Here is a 16,590-nt window from a genome sequence, read left to right on the forward strand (position 1 = left end):
AAGCACAAAAACGGTGACATGAACATCTTCAGTGGTTCGGAGGAATGGTGTCGGTCGTCGTATTACGCCTTCCGCCAAAAATTGGCCCGGACAGAGACGCAAGTGCCCGAAGCTTCGATTTAATTATTTTGTTTTAAAGATATGCCGGCAAACATTTCGTCGAAAGGGCGAAATTACAGAATTTTTCATTTCTTTCCCTATGTCAGCAATTCTACAAACTGGAAATACATAGTTAACCACTTCTGCTTTTTAACCAGCTGTTACGTACAATATTGTCCGAGCACATGCTAAATCGTAGTTAATATATGTAGCCTGAGCACAATATAGATCTAAGAACATTTGTATAGATGTAGGCCAACCAAAGTCGGGCTGTGCCCGTTATGAATACAGCCGAACCTAACGTTATAAGAAATGAAGAAGACAACAAGTAAAATTCCTTTAACTAGACGCTTGAGGATGTTATTGATGTATTGATGGCAACCATCAAAGACAGAAAGTTCCGTCAAAGTCATATATGTACCTAGATAGCTGTCAACACCGAAATCTACTCAAGATCGACGCCAGCCATCGACTTCTACTTCGAGCAGAAACAGCGGACTGTTAGCGAATCGCACGGCGCTTACTGCGGCGATTTGCGAACTGACGGAACGGCATCAATCTACCACGCGGCAGTCGTTTCAACAGCCGATCATTGCATATATACTCGTTAAATCCTTTGTGTAAACTGTAGATTGTGATCTAGGCCAACCCTCACAATCGAGGTAGGACAGAACGTTACGCTGGGCAGAAGAAGTGAACTGGTCAGCAAGCGGACAAAAAGCATTCCTTATGTTATGTCTCATATAGACAAACATGGTGACCGGCCAAAAGGTCCGCGCTGCAAGGTTGCATGCACAGAATCAGCAGTGTCTGGAGTGCAATCGGCAACGTTCCGCCATGCTGACCCATCCGGCTCGCCAGAAGAATCATTGCTGCCCACTATTACTAGACGCTTTGATCGAACCACTTAACGAAAAATAATGTCATTTTTATTAGCTAGACATGGAGGAGCAATAGCTTAAGCGACGCTGTAGCTCGTAACGCTATAAGTCTCCGTTATTATTTTTTCCCTTTGAATTTTCGTTATCGTCGTTGTTTTCAGTGTGCACGTTCACTAGGCGCGTTCATTTGATGACACGACGTTCGCATTGAAAGACATAGTCCTTATCATCGTCATAGCGGCAGAGACTGTTAGGAAGAAGAAGCATCAACATTTGAAAAAGATATGTTAGAACGCCATTGGCAACGACCGATGAGTAATGGGGAAAAATGCTGGAGAGCTCCATGTGAGGGTATTCGTCAAGCCTAGATGGGTTGGCCCTTGGAGCCGGCTGTAAAAAAAAGGCGTTATTTTCAGCTTCTGTTTTAGGTTTTTGTGCTACGTTTGCCGAAGCACGGTGAAGTGAGTGGTGCTAGTATATTGGAATAACAGGGGAAGTAAACGTGAAGGCGAAGTTACTGGACCCAGCATAGCGAACTTTTGGCATTTCTTTAGCCAAAGCTAACCATCATATATCAATATGCGCTTCATTTAACGCACCGCGATACCTTAGCTTTGTTGAAATAAATTATTCTAACGTGGTCATCACGATTGGCACCGGCAATCATCATCAGCATCATTCCCTTTATTGAAGTACAGACAGAGAGAGACCTTGGTATTGACAATAGTCAACCACAGCGACCTACTATATGTTTCCAGAAGCGCAATATACAATGGTACTCCAAAGCTATTTTTTATTGTTTGGACGAAAATGGCCAGCGATGCTAGTGTTCGACGATCATGGCGGAGAACTCAGACAGGCATGAAATTAATTCCGACATAAATCTAGCAAACTTCGCTGAATATCTTCAAGGAAAAGATAAGGCTAACCCCTTTACACGATTCGTTTTATTAAATTGTCAGACATTTGGCCGGTACTAGGAAGATACCGCGGCGAGCCTTATCTCAAAATTGCACGTAGATATATGTAAAGGCAATTTGATTTCACGGGTATATTCTAAGGTAAGTGAACACACATTTGAAGATAATTTCAGAGATGCCAAAACTCAACGAAACGATCGTGTCTCGATACGATGCTGGCGTCCCGCTCGTATGGATGGACGCATAACTGAATAGGGAGAAAAAGGAAGATCTTTCAATTGCTAGCCACAGCAGCGCAGACGTCTTTCATTCATGCTCCTATTGTATCGTATCTACAGCCGACCTGCGGTGCGATAATCAAATAAATTCGATACTTTTGGAAGAACTTCGGAAACTAGGTTGTCCCTTGGCTGTGAAGGAGTTTAAAAGCAAAAATTCGCCAGTCGCTTTCGAGAAGCACGGTAGGAGCAGTTCTTTTAAAGTAGCATTTTTATAAGATTCCCGTCGGTCCATTATAAACCGTGCTCGTTTATAGGCCTGTAGGCCAGTGCATCCCTATTATTTAATATAAGAACGCTTGACTGGTGTGCATTTTGCCCCTGTAGATCTCCTCCTAGAACGCTGCCACGTACTTTTCACCAATATAGATGGCTCGACTAACAAAGCTGCTTTTATTTTCAGCCATTTGCAACGATTTTTTTCCCTAAATCTACGCCGCTCCCTATACTTTTAAATGGCCTGGAGTAACGTTTCTCAGCTTTGCTTACTTAGATCTGTTTGTTAAAGATGTCATCAACTTTTCTGCCAATTTTTGTGTCTGGTACCGATTTTCAAGACACTTGACCGCCCTCTGGTGATTTGCCCGCAATTCTTCAAAGTTTTATCCGTACCGCTCTATTTTCATCTTCTGGTCATTATCACGGGTTGTCTGTTCTTCTTTTCGTTTTGCTCGTTTGCTTTTTCGTACATTGTCATTTTTGGGACCCTGTCCGAAGGCCCCCATGGTCTACGCCTCTGTTTTTATCGTTTACATTCTTTATTCCACTTTCCTAAGTCAACGTATTTGTTTGCCAGAAAGGGTCCGAGGCAAAGTCAGACATCAAAATACCAGGAGCAGCCATCGACCCAGTTGGCCCTTTGTGTTACATTAAACTGTAGATGCGCGGGTAACCGCACGCACCACGTGCGTACGACTGTGGCGTGCTAGTACTACTGCACCCGCAATAACCGTTGCTACGCCTTTGACACTAGACCGCCTACGTTACCACCCAACTAATGGGTACTGCGCATCGTGGCATTGCCTGACAGCTTATAACTTATAACCAAAACTCACTCATTGTCGCGTGTCGCACACATCTGTCTTGTGTCAAACAGCGGAACGGAGCAAAATATGCACGTTTATACGTATGCATTTGGTTTGGCACGGCAACCGCTAGCCACGATCATGCTTGTTACAGCAATTTCAGCCATCAGCTCTGAATGACTGTTTCTACGTACTTCACTGGTTCGATTTCACCGTACGACTAGCCCTGCCCTTCTCTAACGGTAGCATCAGCAAATGTGTTGTACCCGCGTTTCGTCGAACGCTATGCAAAGCAACGAAATCACTTAATGTTTTGCTTTCGGGCGCTTAAATCGGGGCCTGCTCGACACTCGTTCAGACAATCCGACGCTGAATCAGTCAGTCAATTGCTACTTGCTATCCAAGTCTTCTATCTACCGTTTAGCAAACTGTTTTTTTGAGTATTTTGTTATCTCGGACACACACAGTATCTCTGCCAAGTTCCTCACTCACCCCCGTTCATCCACTTTTTCTGTTATCGCCCGATATAACTCGGCAGACACGCTTTTGATGGAAGGTGGCGGGGAAGGGAGGAGGGCCGTGGAACTTTCACAGTATCCCTTTTCTGGCCGCCACGCCTGCTCAACGTCTTCTTTTTTCTCTGGTTTTTGTCTGTGCGTTTCATGTAAATGTTGCTTCTTTATCTAGAATAGCAGATATTTTGCTTGCTGTGGTCGTTGATATTATTGTTGTTGGATCTCGTTTCTCCCAGCCTGATTGTTTTTTCTGTTTTTGTTAGATTGGCCTCACGCGAAGCTGTTAATGACTCTTGGACAGGTAGAGTCGAGCTAAAAAGCGTTCCAGTCGACGGTAGCTTCCCCCAAAGCACCGATATCCTTTTCTTATAATTCACGCGACTGGCCTACAAACTATCCCCCACACCAGCGGTACCTATCTCTAAGAGAATACTTCCTTGCTGGCGCTACGTAGAGTTCGGGCGTCGACGTTAGATAAAACCAACTAGAACTAGGTTACTACTACCAATGATGATTGTGCTTCCTTGACTTTTTTCATAAATCTCCTAAAGGAAAAGTTCATTGTACCACCTGTTCGTAGAATTTTGTCTTTAGCTATCTGTTATCTCCAGTTTTTTATGAGTGAGCCACGGTACTGCGATTAGGACTAATACTGTTCCGACCTTCATGTTTAGGTCGCACGGCTTACAGCTAGACGGGATGTTCGCGTTCGCGAGTCACACATTTTGTTTAGCGTATCGGCAACAATAGAAGTTTGCCATTATCGTGTGAACTTTCTGCATTGTCACTGGTATCCGACCATTCGCAGAAGGTGCATAGCCACGAGTAGTCGAGATCGCCAGCGACAGGCCTCTCTGTGGTGGCAGCAGTTAAACAAACGATTGGGATTGTGCGGTAACAAATGTATTTGTCTATACAAGGAGACCGTGCAGAGCTTCGCTTTTCCCGCCTCCTGGGAGGAAAAACCGCAATACGTACAACCGTTGTGGCAGCTGTCCTGATCCGTAGGTAAATCTAGCCAGAGACCATACAGGGCTATTTCGCAGCAACGGGAGCATACTGTGAGACGTTTTCCATATATACAGGGCAATAGGAAACCGAAATAGAGAGCATCCTCGTACGATCCACTCTCGAACAACGACGTGAAATTTGTCACAGGCTTCCTATTAAAGCAAGCATGCTACAGAACGCGAAAGAAACGAACCTGTCTGACTCAAATCCATTTCTACAATCCTGCTCCATAGAAGAGTATACGTATATCATCAGGAACCAAGTTTAGGTAATTTGATTTAATTGTCAGTAAATTCCTTACAGCTTTTCCGAAGCAGTGAAGCTCATTGAGATATGTGTACGTTACGGCTTACCTTATGTATTAACGAAGGGTCTTTTTCATCAACGCGATAATAATCACGGGGTTGGATAGACAGTCTATTCATTTTGCTCTCTTTGGCCATGAAACGTAGCCGTCTGCGTAGGTAGCTGAAAGAAGCATTCGCTTGCGAATAATATCTATGTGCTGAAACGGTTGAAATATTCAGTCTTCCTTTTTGCATATATACAGGGTCTTCAGAATGCCACGCAACCTCACAGACGCTTTTGAAGTTTGATCCATATTCAGAGCCATATGCATTCAAGCAGCAAGAGACACCTACGGAGTATCAAACCCTATTAGTCACATACAACCTTGCCAAGAGTTCAAGGCCCTTCAAAATAAAGAGTTGTCAATTCTTCTTTGTGTTGGGAAACATAAATAGGCATGTAGAGAGCTAGGAAAAAAGATTATTTACATGGAAGGTGCGCTTCCGGCTCTCAGAATTCGGTTGGTTGTGTCTCTTACATATAAATACATGTGGACGCATTCATCCGAAGTAATCACACATGTCAAAAGTAGCGTTTTTCGGACACGATTCCAGTAATTCTAACATTTAGGCCTTCATACAAACGTCACCGGGCCTCAGAGTGGATCCAGAGGTTCTGCTAAATTTCTAATACTAGAACAAATACAAATTCGTCTTAAATTCGTGTGCCCAAGTCGCAGCGCATCGTTGAGATAGCTGACTAAACATTTGGTGTCATTTGTTTTTCAGAGACCCACGCGGCAAAAACGACGAAGCGTCATTTACCTATTTATACTGCTTTTATCAAAATTGTCCATCATTGAGGTAAGATGGCTTCGCCCAACAAACGATACCCTTGTTTATGTTTCTCATAACGAGCAGTTGATTTATTTATTTATTTACATGATTGATATCCTCGCAACATTTCGTGCGCATACACAACCTTTACGTTAGATCATCGATGGTAGCCTTGGTGCACCGCACTTACACATGCCGATATTATAGGCACACTTTGATAGTCATAACATGAACTTTCCGCAGGGAACCCAATGGGATAATGCTCTCTCTAACGGAATTGAACCGGAAACTCGTCTACAAGATGTCCAGGTCGCCTGTGGAAAGCGACACATGCGAGTCCATTTGGATTTTGGTCCTCAACCATTTCGGGTAGGAAACAACCCGTTGCGTGTACAAGGGAGCCAAAGGTTAAGCGTGGACTAAGAGTATAACTTAATAATACCGGCTTAGACACGCGGTATTGATGACAGGGACACACAGTCCGCCAAATAGGTTTTGAACATGCAATTTCTGCTGGTAGAATACCATATCTACTAGTATAGTAATCTTGAGCTTCCCTATATGACTACAGATATGGAAAAATTCAAACAAGAATAGATCGTAGATAATCTATGCGAATTAGGTTGTTTCTTGTCTTGTTAAAGAAAATGGTATGGGTTTAGGTTTCGTCGAAGTCCTTTAGGAATAATATTAACTATATTTTGATTATATATTGCGTTTTTAAATACAACTTCCAAACTGAGATATGCTCGTGTTTATAGGGTTTGGTCTTTTCAAAAGGCCATCATGGTCATCCCGAATGCGTGTACGTTAAGCCTGGCTCAAATATTATTGGAGGTGTGGACTTCGACGTTTTCTACGACAAATGCGGCACAAAGGTTGGCCAAAAATATTCATATTAAAAATTGCAGATTACACAGAACATCTCTAATTAGGCATCCGTCAGTAATAAATCATATATGGGAACAGATTACTTCGAAAGACATATAAAACAGTAGAACCAAATTAGATTTAAGAATATTTTCTAAAAAAATACTTTTCAGCCGGACCACGCGGGAAGCTTCTATGAGAATACGATAGTAATTCAGTATGGGCAGGATGTTATTGAGGCATGGGATGAAGCAAAACGGCTTCGTTGCGAGTGGCATGATGCCTACGAGAAATCTGCGCTAAAATCCCCCACCATTCAGTTAGCAGACCTTGAAGTGCAGGAGCTTAATTTCCAAGGTATATACATACTATCAATGAGGATCTTTGAACAGGAAAAATCACTATGGCTATGTTAGGGGCACTATGGCTTATAGTAAAGTGCGTTGGGATGATATAGTGATTGTAAATCGTACCACTGACAGACGTGATCTTTTTTTCCAATACGATTCCTAAATATATTTACAAAAATGTAATGGCTTTTTTTGTGGTTTATCTGGTTCATCGTTCTAATTTCGAAAAATTATAAATACGAAACCATCTCTGATTAAAGCATAATTGGTAAAACCTTAATCGGATACTGATTATTCGGCATATATTGACGTTTTGATTTGTAAGCTCACCAAATAATAATTGGATGAGCGAAGTTAATAGTATATGAAAAATATTAGAAAGATATTTCATTTTAACATAGCAGTGCGACCGCCGATTTTTCTAATTACATCTGCTGTACTTTTAACAGGAGATAACATCGGTTGCTGGATGGAAATCCAAGAAGGAAAGGGTCCTTGGGCTCGACAAGTATCCTCGATCGTACCTTTAGGAGCACCCCTCACGATGGTTGTGGCTATCGCGGATGATAACGCTGAATTTGACATGCGAGTAAAATCCTGCTGGGCCCACGATGGTCGTAGACCTCCGTTGCATCTAACAGATGAAGAAGGTTGCGTGTTAAGGCCAAAGATGCTCACACCATTCGCGAAGGTTAAAGACACCCAAGGGGGCCACGCAAGTGTCGTCAGGTAGGCCGAAATCGATCTCCAAGCTATCCCATCTCAGTACTAAGTCATGTTTTGTTTGTGGAGATAAACCATCTCCACTTGTTCCGGCTCGTCCTTTTTGTACATCGTATTGTAATATTTTGAAATACTTCGTCTATTTTAAAATATTACTAAAAAAAATTATAACCATCTTTAGCGAAGTGAAGCATTGGTAGAAACTGATTTCAGTCTTCACAGAAGGTTCCTGTGCTTCAATGTGAACAAGTTTCTCCCGCCAATAGAATTACTGATTAAATGGTTTACATATCAAAGAGCTAATACTTTACAGGCATTCCCCTCGCGCTAATGTCATAGTAAGGTGTTTGGAATACTGAATAATAATAATAATAACACTAAACTTCTTGATATTTTGGCGATTCCCAATCTTTCTTATTGCTCTTAGATACGGTCTTCCCGTCGAGCGGAACTTAGCCCGGTTGTCTATTACGGGAATTCCTGACTTGCAGTCTGAAGTTTTTTGGAGACAATTCCTTCCTGTTCCAAAGATATATATATATATTTTTTTATTTTCAAAACCCCATTATTTCGTAGGTGTGGATGCCAGGCTACTCTGTTCATTCACTGCTCTATTGAATAACGATTTTTCAAACAACAGTCTTCCGTTAACTTTGAATTTTTCAGATGATTTGCTCAGCAAAAGCGAGAATTTCTAAACAGGTTTATATAAAAAAAATTGCATGTTTTTTTTAAACTGCGGGTTTTTCAGTTATCGATAAATTAAAAAAGTTATTATTTAATTAAATTTTTTACTTAAGATGGAGTCCTGACTAACGAGATAAACATATTAAAAGTTGTCTCAACGAGACAACATAGTTTTTCAACGTAGCAGAGTTATTCTGGTAACGGCAAGTGATTAACAAAAAGTTGCAGGTTATCTGAATCAGGACAGTATGACACAGTAACTATAATATAATGGTACATTGAAAAGTCAAATTCGCTAGTAACTGCAGTTATTTTATTAGCCTATAATCAATATAATTTTTCAAACATTTGAATGGAAGGAAGGACCGATTAGAAAACTGTCGGGCCGGTTTAGCACCCATTCATATTAAATAAAAATAGGGAATATTGTTTTTTCCTATTGCAGTTACTCACATTTCTACGCATTCAAGTTCCCGGACACCATCGAGGTACAAATGCAATGCGTCGTAGAAATTTGCAGGAATGGATGTCCTAAGGTATGTTCTTTCACTTTTAGGCTAAGATCTATTTACTTTGTATGGAAACTTTGTATTACTTTGTATGTTAGTTGTATGGAAATCGCTAGCAAACAGAGAGCACCGCAAGTAGATCATGCTAGTTACATCTCGATATTAATTAGCTAGCGCTAATCTTTATCTAATTACTATGACCTGATTCGTTCCATAGGACTGCCATGCGCCCACTGATGACCATTATGCCGCCAGCTCGAATCTTATCGTCGACAAGCGTCCACCATCGCCATTCCTCAAAGCTGTCACTCGACCTCCTACGACAACATCGACAGGCAAATCACCAAATTTCGTACCAATTTCTTTACCACCGCCTCGAGTTCATCATCCGCACTTCATACCACCCCCACCATCACAGCGACCCCTGGTCGCTCCGCTCCGAACGCCAGCACCTATTTTGGCCACTGCACAGTCCCCCCTCGTCAGCCTGCACGCACCAGCTACAGAATCGACTCACACGGTTCGAAATGGGGATAAAAGCACTGATCCTGCTCCCGTATACGTACCGACGGAACAGGCCAGCCAAGGAAACTCCGCCGAGGAGGAGGACTCGTCGGCGGACGCCGACGCTTCGGAATCATCTGCTGAATCGCATATTACTGTCGCTGGATTCAGTAGTTCGGATCAAGACAACACTTTGAGACGCTTTTCAGCTGTGCGCCATTATCCGCAAGGTGGCACTGGAAGCGTCGGTGAGAACAATCGACTAGGACACTACTGGCAGCAGCAGCTTGTCTCCATTCGGCCAAGAAACGTCCGTGTTCGGAGGAACGTCGACGCGCTGGGTGTACGCGGCTCATTCCGGGTAGTGGCTGCACAGGATCTGGCGTTTGCACCCAACATGACAGCAGACGACCCTGCTATTGTTTATGCACATGCCGGCGATGTCGTTTATGGAACTGTATGCCTATCAGCTCTATCCTTGGCCGCTGGCCTCGGCCTTCTCGGCCTATTGGGTGTATGCTGTGCATGTATAGCAGCTTACCTGTTCTGGGTACTTCGCACGTATAGCGCACTCAATCGCAATAAATGCAGCATGAGTTGAAGGGTCAATGTATAGAAGCTGGTGAAGGAATCCGACATATGTAATTGAAAAACTTAGTTTAAGTTAGGAAAATCTATTGCCGGTTCCAGATATTCGTCGAGTCCAGCGAGTTTGTCAAATGAGACGCGTTTAAGCATTAAGCATTTATGGGCCTAAAGTACGACCGTATTTCAAAACAATGTTTTCAAGAACTTGGCTGACATGAAACTTCATATACGCCTATTGAATGAAGACGAAAGTTACTGACTACGAGCACTTTACGATGTTTACTTGGCTAATGCCAAAGGTCACCAACTTAGTGTCGATATGATTGGCATTTCTACATCATGGAGCATCCTTACCAGTACAGACGTGTACACAATAGATATATTTATGCATTTCTATTTTAGCGAAATTGAAGTTTATGTCGGTGTTCACTAAAAAAAAAAACCACAATGTAACCGTTCCAAGTCAACTTTCAGGGGGTATTCTTCATTTGTAGACGTAAACAACAGCATGGTTAAATATGCTATGAAGTTTGATTTCGAAGCTGCAGAAACACTGAAGTTAATAGAGGTTGTGAAAGAAGAAATGTGTTTAATTAGCCGAGGCTGACAATAGGCGCTATTTCTCCATACGCATTGATATATTAATAACAATGTATGCAGTGAAACAATGACGATTTGTTTATGTCTGTATATAGAGCGAAAATGCAAAGCTAGCGGCCGTTGTAAGTTAACGGGATGACGTGTATCTTAACCTATTGATTTACATAAACAATTCATGGCAAAAATCAACAATCAATGCAATGAGCCAGATCGGTTACGATTTACCGCTGCAGGCTGCTGCGAAGGAACGATAGTTTACTATTAGCAGACGACGATCGGCAATTGACGGTGTCCATGAGCAAAAAAAAAACTGCGTATGTACATGTACATATAATAATAGAAGTTATGCGCACAGTTACTCCTGGGCAAATTATTTGTAAGTAGTTGGAATAGCACCTAGTATTATTAACAAATGTGCTCATTATATTGTTTAATAATTAATCACGCTCCTTTTTTGTGTATGTATATATATATAAAAAAGACAATACCCGTCTACCGGCGCGTCAACCAGGAAGCACAAACGAAAACGTTCACCAGCCATTTGGCGGATCACTTACGGCACACTTCGCTTCAATTATATGACCATATCGTTGCGGTCTTGTTCCCGCGGTGCACGTTCAAAAGCGGCACTGCGTCATTTAAACGCTTCCAGCGACGCGTATAAAAAGCCTTCGTAGGGCTTTTACCTGCACTCTATCGTTCTCTAAACGGCTTTCGGGGTATACGTCGCTGCGCTAATGCGTTTTAAATCAACGGCCGAACGACGTCCAACGGCAGTAGTGAGGAGTGGCGACGGCGTCAACCGCCATATTGGATACCTTTTCGATAAAAAAAAAGTACAAAGGTCAAACAAAGTCAGTTCACGTATTTAGCTGTGTGTGCTGATCTATAATATATTATACATCTGATAAAAACGGGCCTTTTTTTTATTACAAAATTATATACATATAACTACGTGTCCTGTGTATACGGCAAAGTGCAAACGATGTATGCGCAACAAGCGTATACGCCCTGTAGTGCGTTTCATAGACAACTGCGATTCACGTTTACTATTCAGACTGGTTAGGAATATGTTTTTTGATTACTTGAAGATCGCTCGCTGTTCGTTTTTTCTTTGCTAAAGAAAAAAAAAAACGAGGTACGACTATGCACTTCATTGAAGGGTATTTACTTAAGGATAGCTTACTCATTCCGCTGTTCCTGTTGCCGTCAGCTGTTGTGTGCACATCAGTGACTGGCTTTCGCATCTGCTCTTCAGCAAGCCTATTAAAGGATTCTGTTATCCACAACACCGATGCACAGTCGATTCTGGGATGGAAGGATATAGGAGATATGGGCAAAGGCTGACGCCTCACCAATGGCAGCCGATAACAGGAACTCAACAGAGACAGTAGTGCCTAATTTTTTTTAGCGATTATTGTCCTAAGCAGAATCCGAGCTGGCGAATATTCGATGAGTTGCGCAGTTCTTGACAGGAACCTGCCACTGCAGCTGTTGTGTACGCTCGTGGTGGTGCCGGACGTTTTTATAGCTTACACACTAACTCACTGGCTTATTCACGCTTTTTTTTCAATCCTGAAAGAAGCTTACAAAAACTACAACGACAGCCGGCGCAGTAACACAGGTTATAACAACAGTCAAACAGGATCCTGTTGACGTTACATGTAGGTGTACCAGGAAATCCAGCTCTCTCGCGACGTTCCTGCGCCCAGTTGGGTGCCACGTCTAATGGGAGTGAACTCATGTAGCTCATGAGAAGAGGTCGCGGCCGTAACGGGCGGTTTGTCGATTGTTCTCACATTTATGTCGACTGTGGGGTAGCAGCACCTGCAGTAGCAACGTATCTATAGTCCTGCCAGACGGAAATAATTTGCTATCAACTAGAGCGGAAGTGACTCAGGTTCTGAAAGGCTAGTGAGGTCTGCTAGGCGACCTTCCTCACTAGCCTAGTCACTAAGAGCAGCGCGACCCTATCGTGGAAACATCGAGGCAGACCGAGGACGCGGTCAGTAAGTGGCTGGCTAGCGACAGCTCGGCCAGTTTGAGGAAGGGATTGTCGAGGAGCTTTCTGGATGTCCGCGTTGGCTGGTTGAAACTAAAAAGGCAATAGTACAGAACAAGGCCAGCTAAGCTACTTCTGTTGATGCTCTGCTGCTGTTAACTAAGCCACAAAGGGGCGTTAGTCGAATCGCCTTAGTTAGAAATCGAGGCAACGGTATAAAAGGACAACTCATAGCTGCAGGGCTTTCCAGGTCGTCGGAGTACTCAAGAAGACGCGGTGTGCGAGAATCCAAATAAAGGTTGAAGGCCAACAAAGAGCGAGAATTTCAATACGCTTTTCTTCCACCCGATTTCTAAGCACTTCTAGATCACTCAATCAGTGTATAAAAACACGATCTGCATAGGAGTATTTGATTCAACTATCGTTTGCAAATGTGTATCGGAATTTTTCGTTAACAACGAACCCGTTACCAATATAGGTCTGCTATGTTTTCGAAACGATGATTAATCATGATATTGGCGATATTTTAACTTTTTTTTTTTTACTACTAATTACTGGTTTTTTTTTTTTTATAAAGGATCTGCAGTTTCGTAATTTGTGTCACTTAAACGATTCTATGAGAAGGTGATTTGTGTCAGCGGACTGGAATAACAGTGGCCATTCAATGCTACCCATGAATTCTATTCATAGAATTTTTAAAATTTCAAACAAAATCTCTACTCTACCTGCTTATACCTAGGATTCTATTATTCAGGTATTCTCTGCTGAATAGAGCGCATTATAGATAAGGGTATGAATTTTTACAGAATTTTTAAGCAATCATATGGTTATTGCTACTGTAAGAGGACGCAGAAGACATACATCTTACAAAAAACAAAATATACAAAAAACACTTATGTTATGTATTGCATGTACATACCAATCGTAGGTCAACCAGTTTACGATACAACCTATTTGCGTTGTTGATGAAGCTCGAAGCTGTGTTAAATGAAATTAGGACGGAGCAGGCTCTACATAGGCCATATAAGCCTACTTTATAGAAGGATTTTGTTAGACCGAAGCGTTGCATCCTGAAGGACCATCTTTCAGGGGGCCTTAAAAGCGCAATTTTTTTCATTAGAGAAGTAGACTTTTCATTGCTGTTCGGATACGTTTTACGTGGTCGAATCCACTAACTTGAAGACCGACGCTTTGTAGGGTGTAAATGCGACTCAATGGTAATGAGACAAATTTATACCTAACACGTACCGCTATGTACTGATGAACAAATCCAATGTCCATTTTAAAAAGTAAATAACCTTCTTTTTCACAGAGTTCGCCGGGTTAGAGAGCCAAAGGGATCAGGATTTCAAGAACGGGGCTGTACGGTTAGTATAAAATTTTAGATGTCCTACGATGCACCAACGGCTTAAGACTACAGGCCGAGCTTGCAAATCAGCTCAGACTACCGGATAAAATAATTGGTTTTATGTGAAATCATATCGATCCATTTCTGTACTAGCAGAATACTGATGGCTGATTTAGTTTTTAACTCACTTAATTCTTCTGAGCTGCGGTAAACAAGAGATTTGCGGTCTGTCTTCGAAATCTCCAACGCTTAACGCCAAACGTTGCCTTTCGTCATTTACATTAATAAATATTTATTCTGGGTAACACCAGATTTCGGCGTAGTTTCAGTCAGTGCAATGTTAACAAATGGATTGGCTGATACTAAGCGACGCACTGTAGTTTATTGATGTGTTTGTACGGCACCGAAGTGTTTTTCTATCCTGTTTTCAGACCTATAAACTCTACTCTAACAATGTTGTTCTATGTGTTTGGAAAGCTAGCACAGTCTGTTACAAGTTATTTTCATCTATTATCTACTGACACCATTTCCTTTTGAGGAGACTTAGGTAAACGAGAATCTAACGATATTTTCGACTACCATGTTTCAACACATTCAATGTGAAATTTCGACAGCGTTATCTTGAGGCCCCAATGCATCCTATCATCGTTCTCCGAATACCTAATATTAAAAGCCATGCTGACTATGTAACGGGGTGTTACAACGTTTGTGTTTACGGGAAATCGCTGTTTTTTTTCTTTACTGTGCGCATCTTCATGAAAGCACAAGGCTCTCCTAGCGCCTGTTCATTATTTAATCATCGGATAATTGAAGTTATGGAAGTTCAATGAGGCCTAAGCACCTGGTTCGCTGAAATTTCCGCGTCTGTACGTTATCGCCGGCCGCTTGAGAGAAAACAATGGTCAAAACAACAAGTCCAACGATGACCCGTCAATAACTACGTTAGTAGCTTTAACGAATGTACCGCAACTTAGCGAGATCGTTCGCTATTTTTCTGCTGCCCCGATTATATTAAAGTTAATAAGTCCGGCAAACACTGTGTATACATACTCGATGATCTGCCATTTAACAATATTAGTATCAGCATGAGATGTATCCCCTTCGAATTAACTAACGCAATAACAGTGCTAATTAGTATTCCTGGTCTTAGTGATTTAGATGTGGGGATATCAGTCTAGCGGCAGGATATGACAATGTCTGATCGTCGTGCAGGTGGCTTGGGTCTCTCCCTCTCGGGTCGTCCCAATGGAATCGTTCATGACAGTCGCGGCATCTACCGATCCTATGCCAACAAATCCAAGCTTGGTTGGCGTTGTTTCGGCAAAGCTTCCGTCGAACGACCCTTGAATTTCTTGAAAGCTTCGTTCCCTAATTCCCTTTGAAGGTTCCCGAAGCTGCCCCTTGCAAAATCTTTATATTATAGCGGGCATCCATGTTGGTGCTTTGCGACTTCTGCCGTGGCCGCCATCGCCTCACGTCATACGCGCCTAAGCCAAATCCGCTACAAGGTTTAGATGGGGGCAGCATCTTCACCCTATTGGATCCAATATTACTCTCTTTCTCTCACTTTGTCTTAGACCAAAATGGCCAATCGTCACCTATTTTCTCCGTTGTCGGCAGCGTTGTCTGTAGGTCTTCTTTCTGTTCCATTTCACCCCCACGCCCTCTAAGCTCTGCCTGTTCATTACACTGCAGCCAGTACAGGCAGGAGTAGCCGGAAACAAACGGTGGTTACCGAGGGAATCGGCGCTCCGGTCATCGCTGCCAACGCAATGGTCAGCGGGGACCGAGCACGACAGCTAGCATCGAAACACGGACGTGGCAGGTCCCTCTTTTGATGAACTCGTAGATAGGTGTATCAGCAAGCAAAAGCTTAGAACATTCTCTGCCGACAAGTTTTAGTCTGTATAAACTGTCTCCTAATAATAGTAGAAGTACCAGCTGCTTATTGCAAATGCTCCTCGCTCCAGATTGGTTCCCATGTATTAACCGTGCAGTCAGCATAGACAGCGAAAATATCGTGAAGCACAAATCGGATCGCTGGTTGTCACATCAGGAGTGGCGACAGTGGACTCCTAAATTTCCACAGACTCGTATCATTCCGAGACGTGGTATAGCCGATTCATCACCATCGTTTTTCTTGTTGTTATCACTCGGAATCAAGCCGGTCGATTTCTCCATTGGACTTGCGTATTGAATCCTGCCACTCTGAAGCGTCGCTCGTTCTACGCCTCGTCTGGGCGAAATCTATATAATAGAAGGCATCCCTACGAACGCGATGGCCCATTACACACCTTCGCTTGCGCTCTGGTTTAGCCTCGAGTCCGAATCGAGGTAAAAATGTACGAAAGACTTTGGCCAAGCACAAGCAGGGCTTGGCAGCCAGCGATGTGCAAGTAAAAGAATGCGAGACGGGCACGGATGAGCACAGGTAAGAAGTGGGGTAATGGTTGGCGGTCCTCGGCAGACTACGGGCCACAAAGGCAATCTAGAAAAAAGTGGCTCAGGATAGCAGAGGGACGTGCGGTAATAGGAAGGCGGGCGTAGGGAGGGAGG

The 16,590-nt window shown here is 42.7% G+C and overlaps 1 protein-coding gene across 1 annotated transcript in view; it reads left to right on the top strand.

Moving 5' to 3' along the window:
- The window catches only part of LOC111253268 (uncharacterized), a 28,734-nt gene extending 17,692 nt beyond the window's left edge, over positions 1 to 11,042 (top strand). Inside the window, exons 2-8 of the mRNA XM_022812429.2 lie at positions 5,806 to 5,880; positions 6,097 to 6,222; positions 6,615 to 6,731; positions 6,897 to 7,080; positions 7,523 to 7,802; positions 8,929 to 9,019; positions 9,210 to 11,042. Of these exons, the coding sequence (XP_022668164.1) occupies positions 5,806 to 5,880; positions 6,097 to 6,222; positions 6,615 to 6,731; positions 6,897 to 7,080; positions 7,523 to 7,802; positions 8,929 to 9,019; positions 9,210 to 10,097 (1,761 nt within the window). The 3' untranslated portion in view covers positions 10,098 to 11,042. The remainder of the gene's footprint in view (positions 1 to 5,805; positions 5,881 to 6,096; positions 6,223 to 6,614; positions 6,732 to 6,896; positions 7,081 to 7,522; positions 7,803 to 8,928; positions 9,020 to 9,209) is intronic.
- Positions 11,043 to 16,590: the final 5,548 nt, after the last annotated feature.

This window comes from Varroa destructor, unplaced genomic scaffold (genome assembly GCF_002443255.2).
Source record: "Varroa destructor unplaced genomic scaffold, Vdes_3.0 BEIS01000006.1, whole genome shotgun sequence".
In the NCBI taxonomy this organism is placed as follows: domain Eukaryota; kingdom Metazoa; phylum Arthropoda; class Arachnida; order Mesostigmata; family Varroidae; genus Varroa; species Varroa destructor.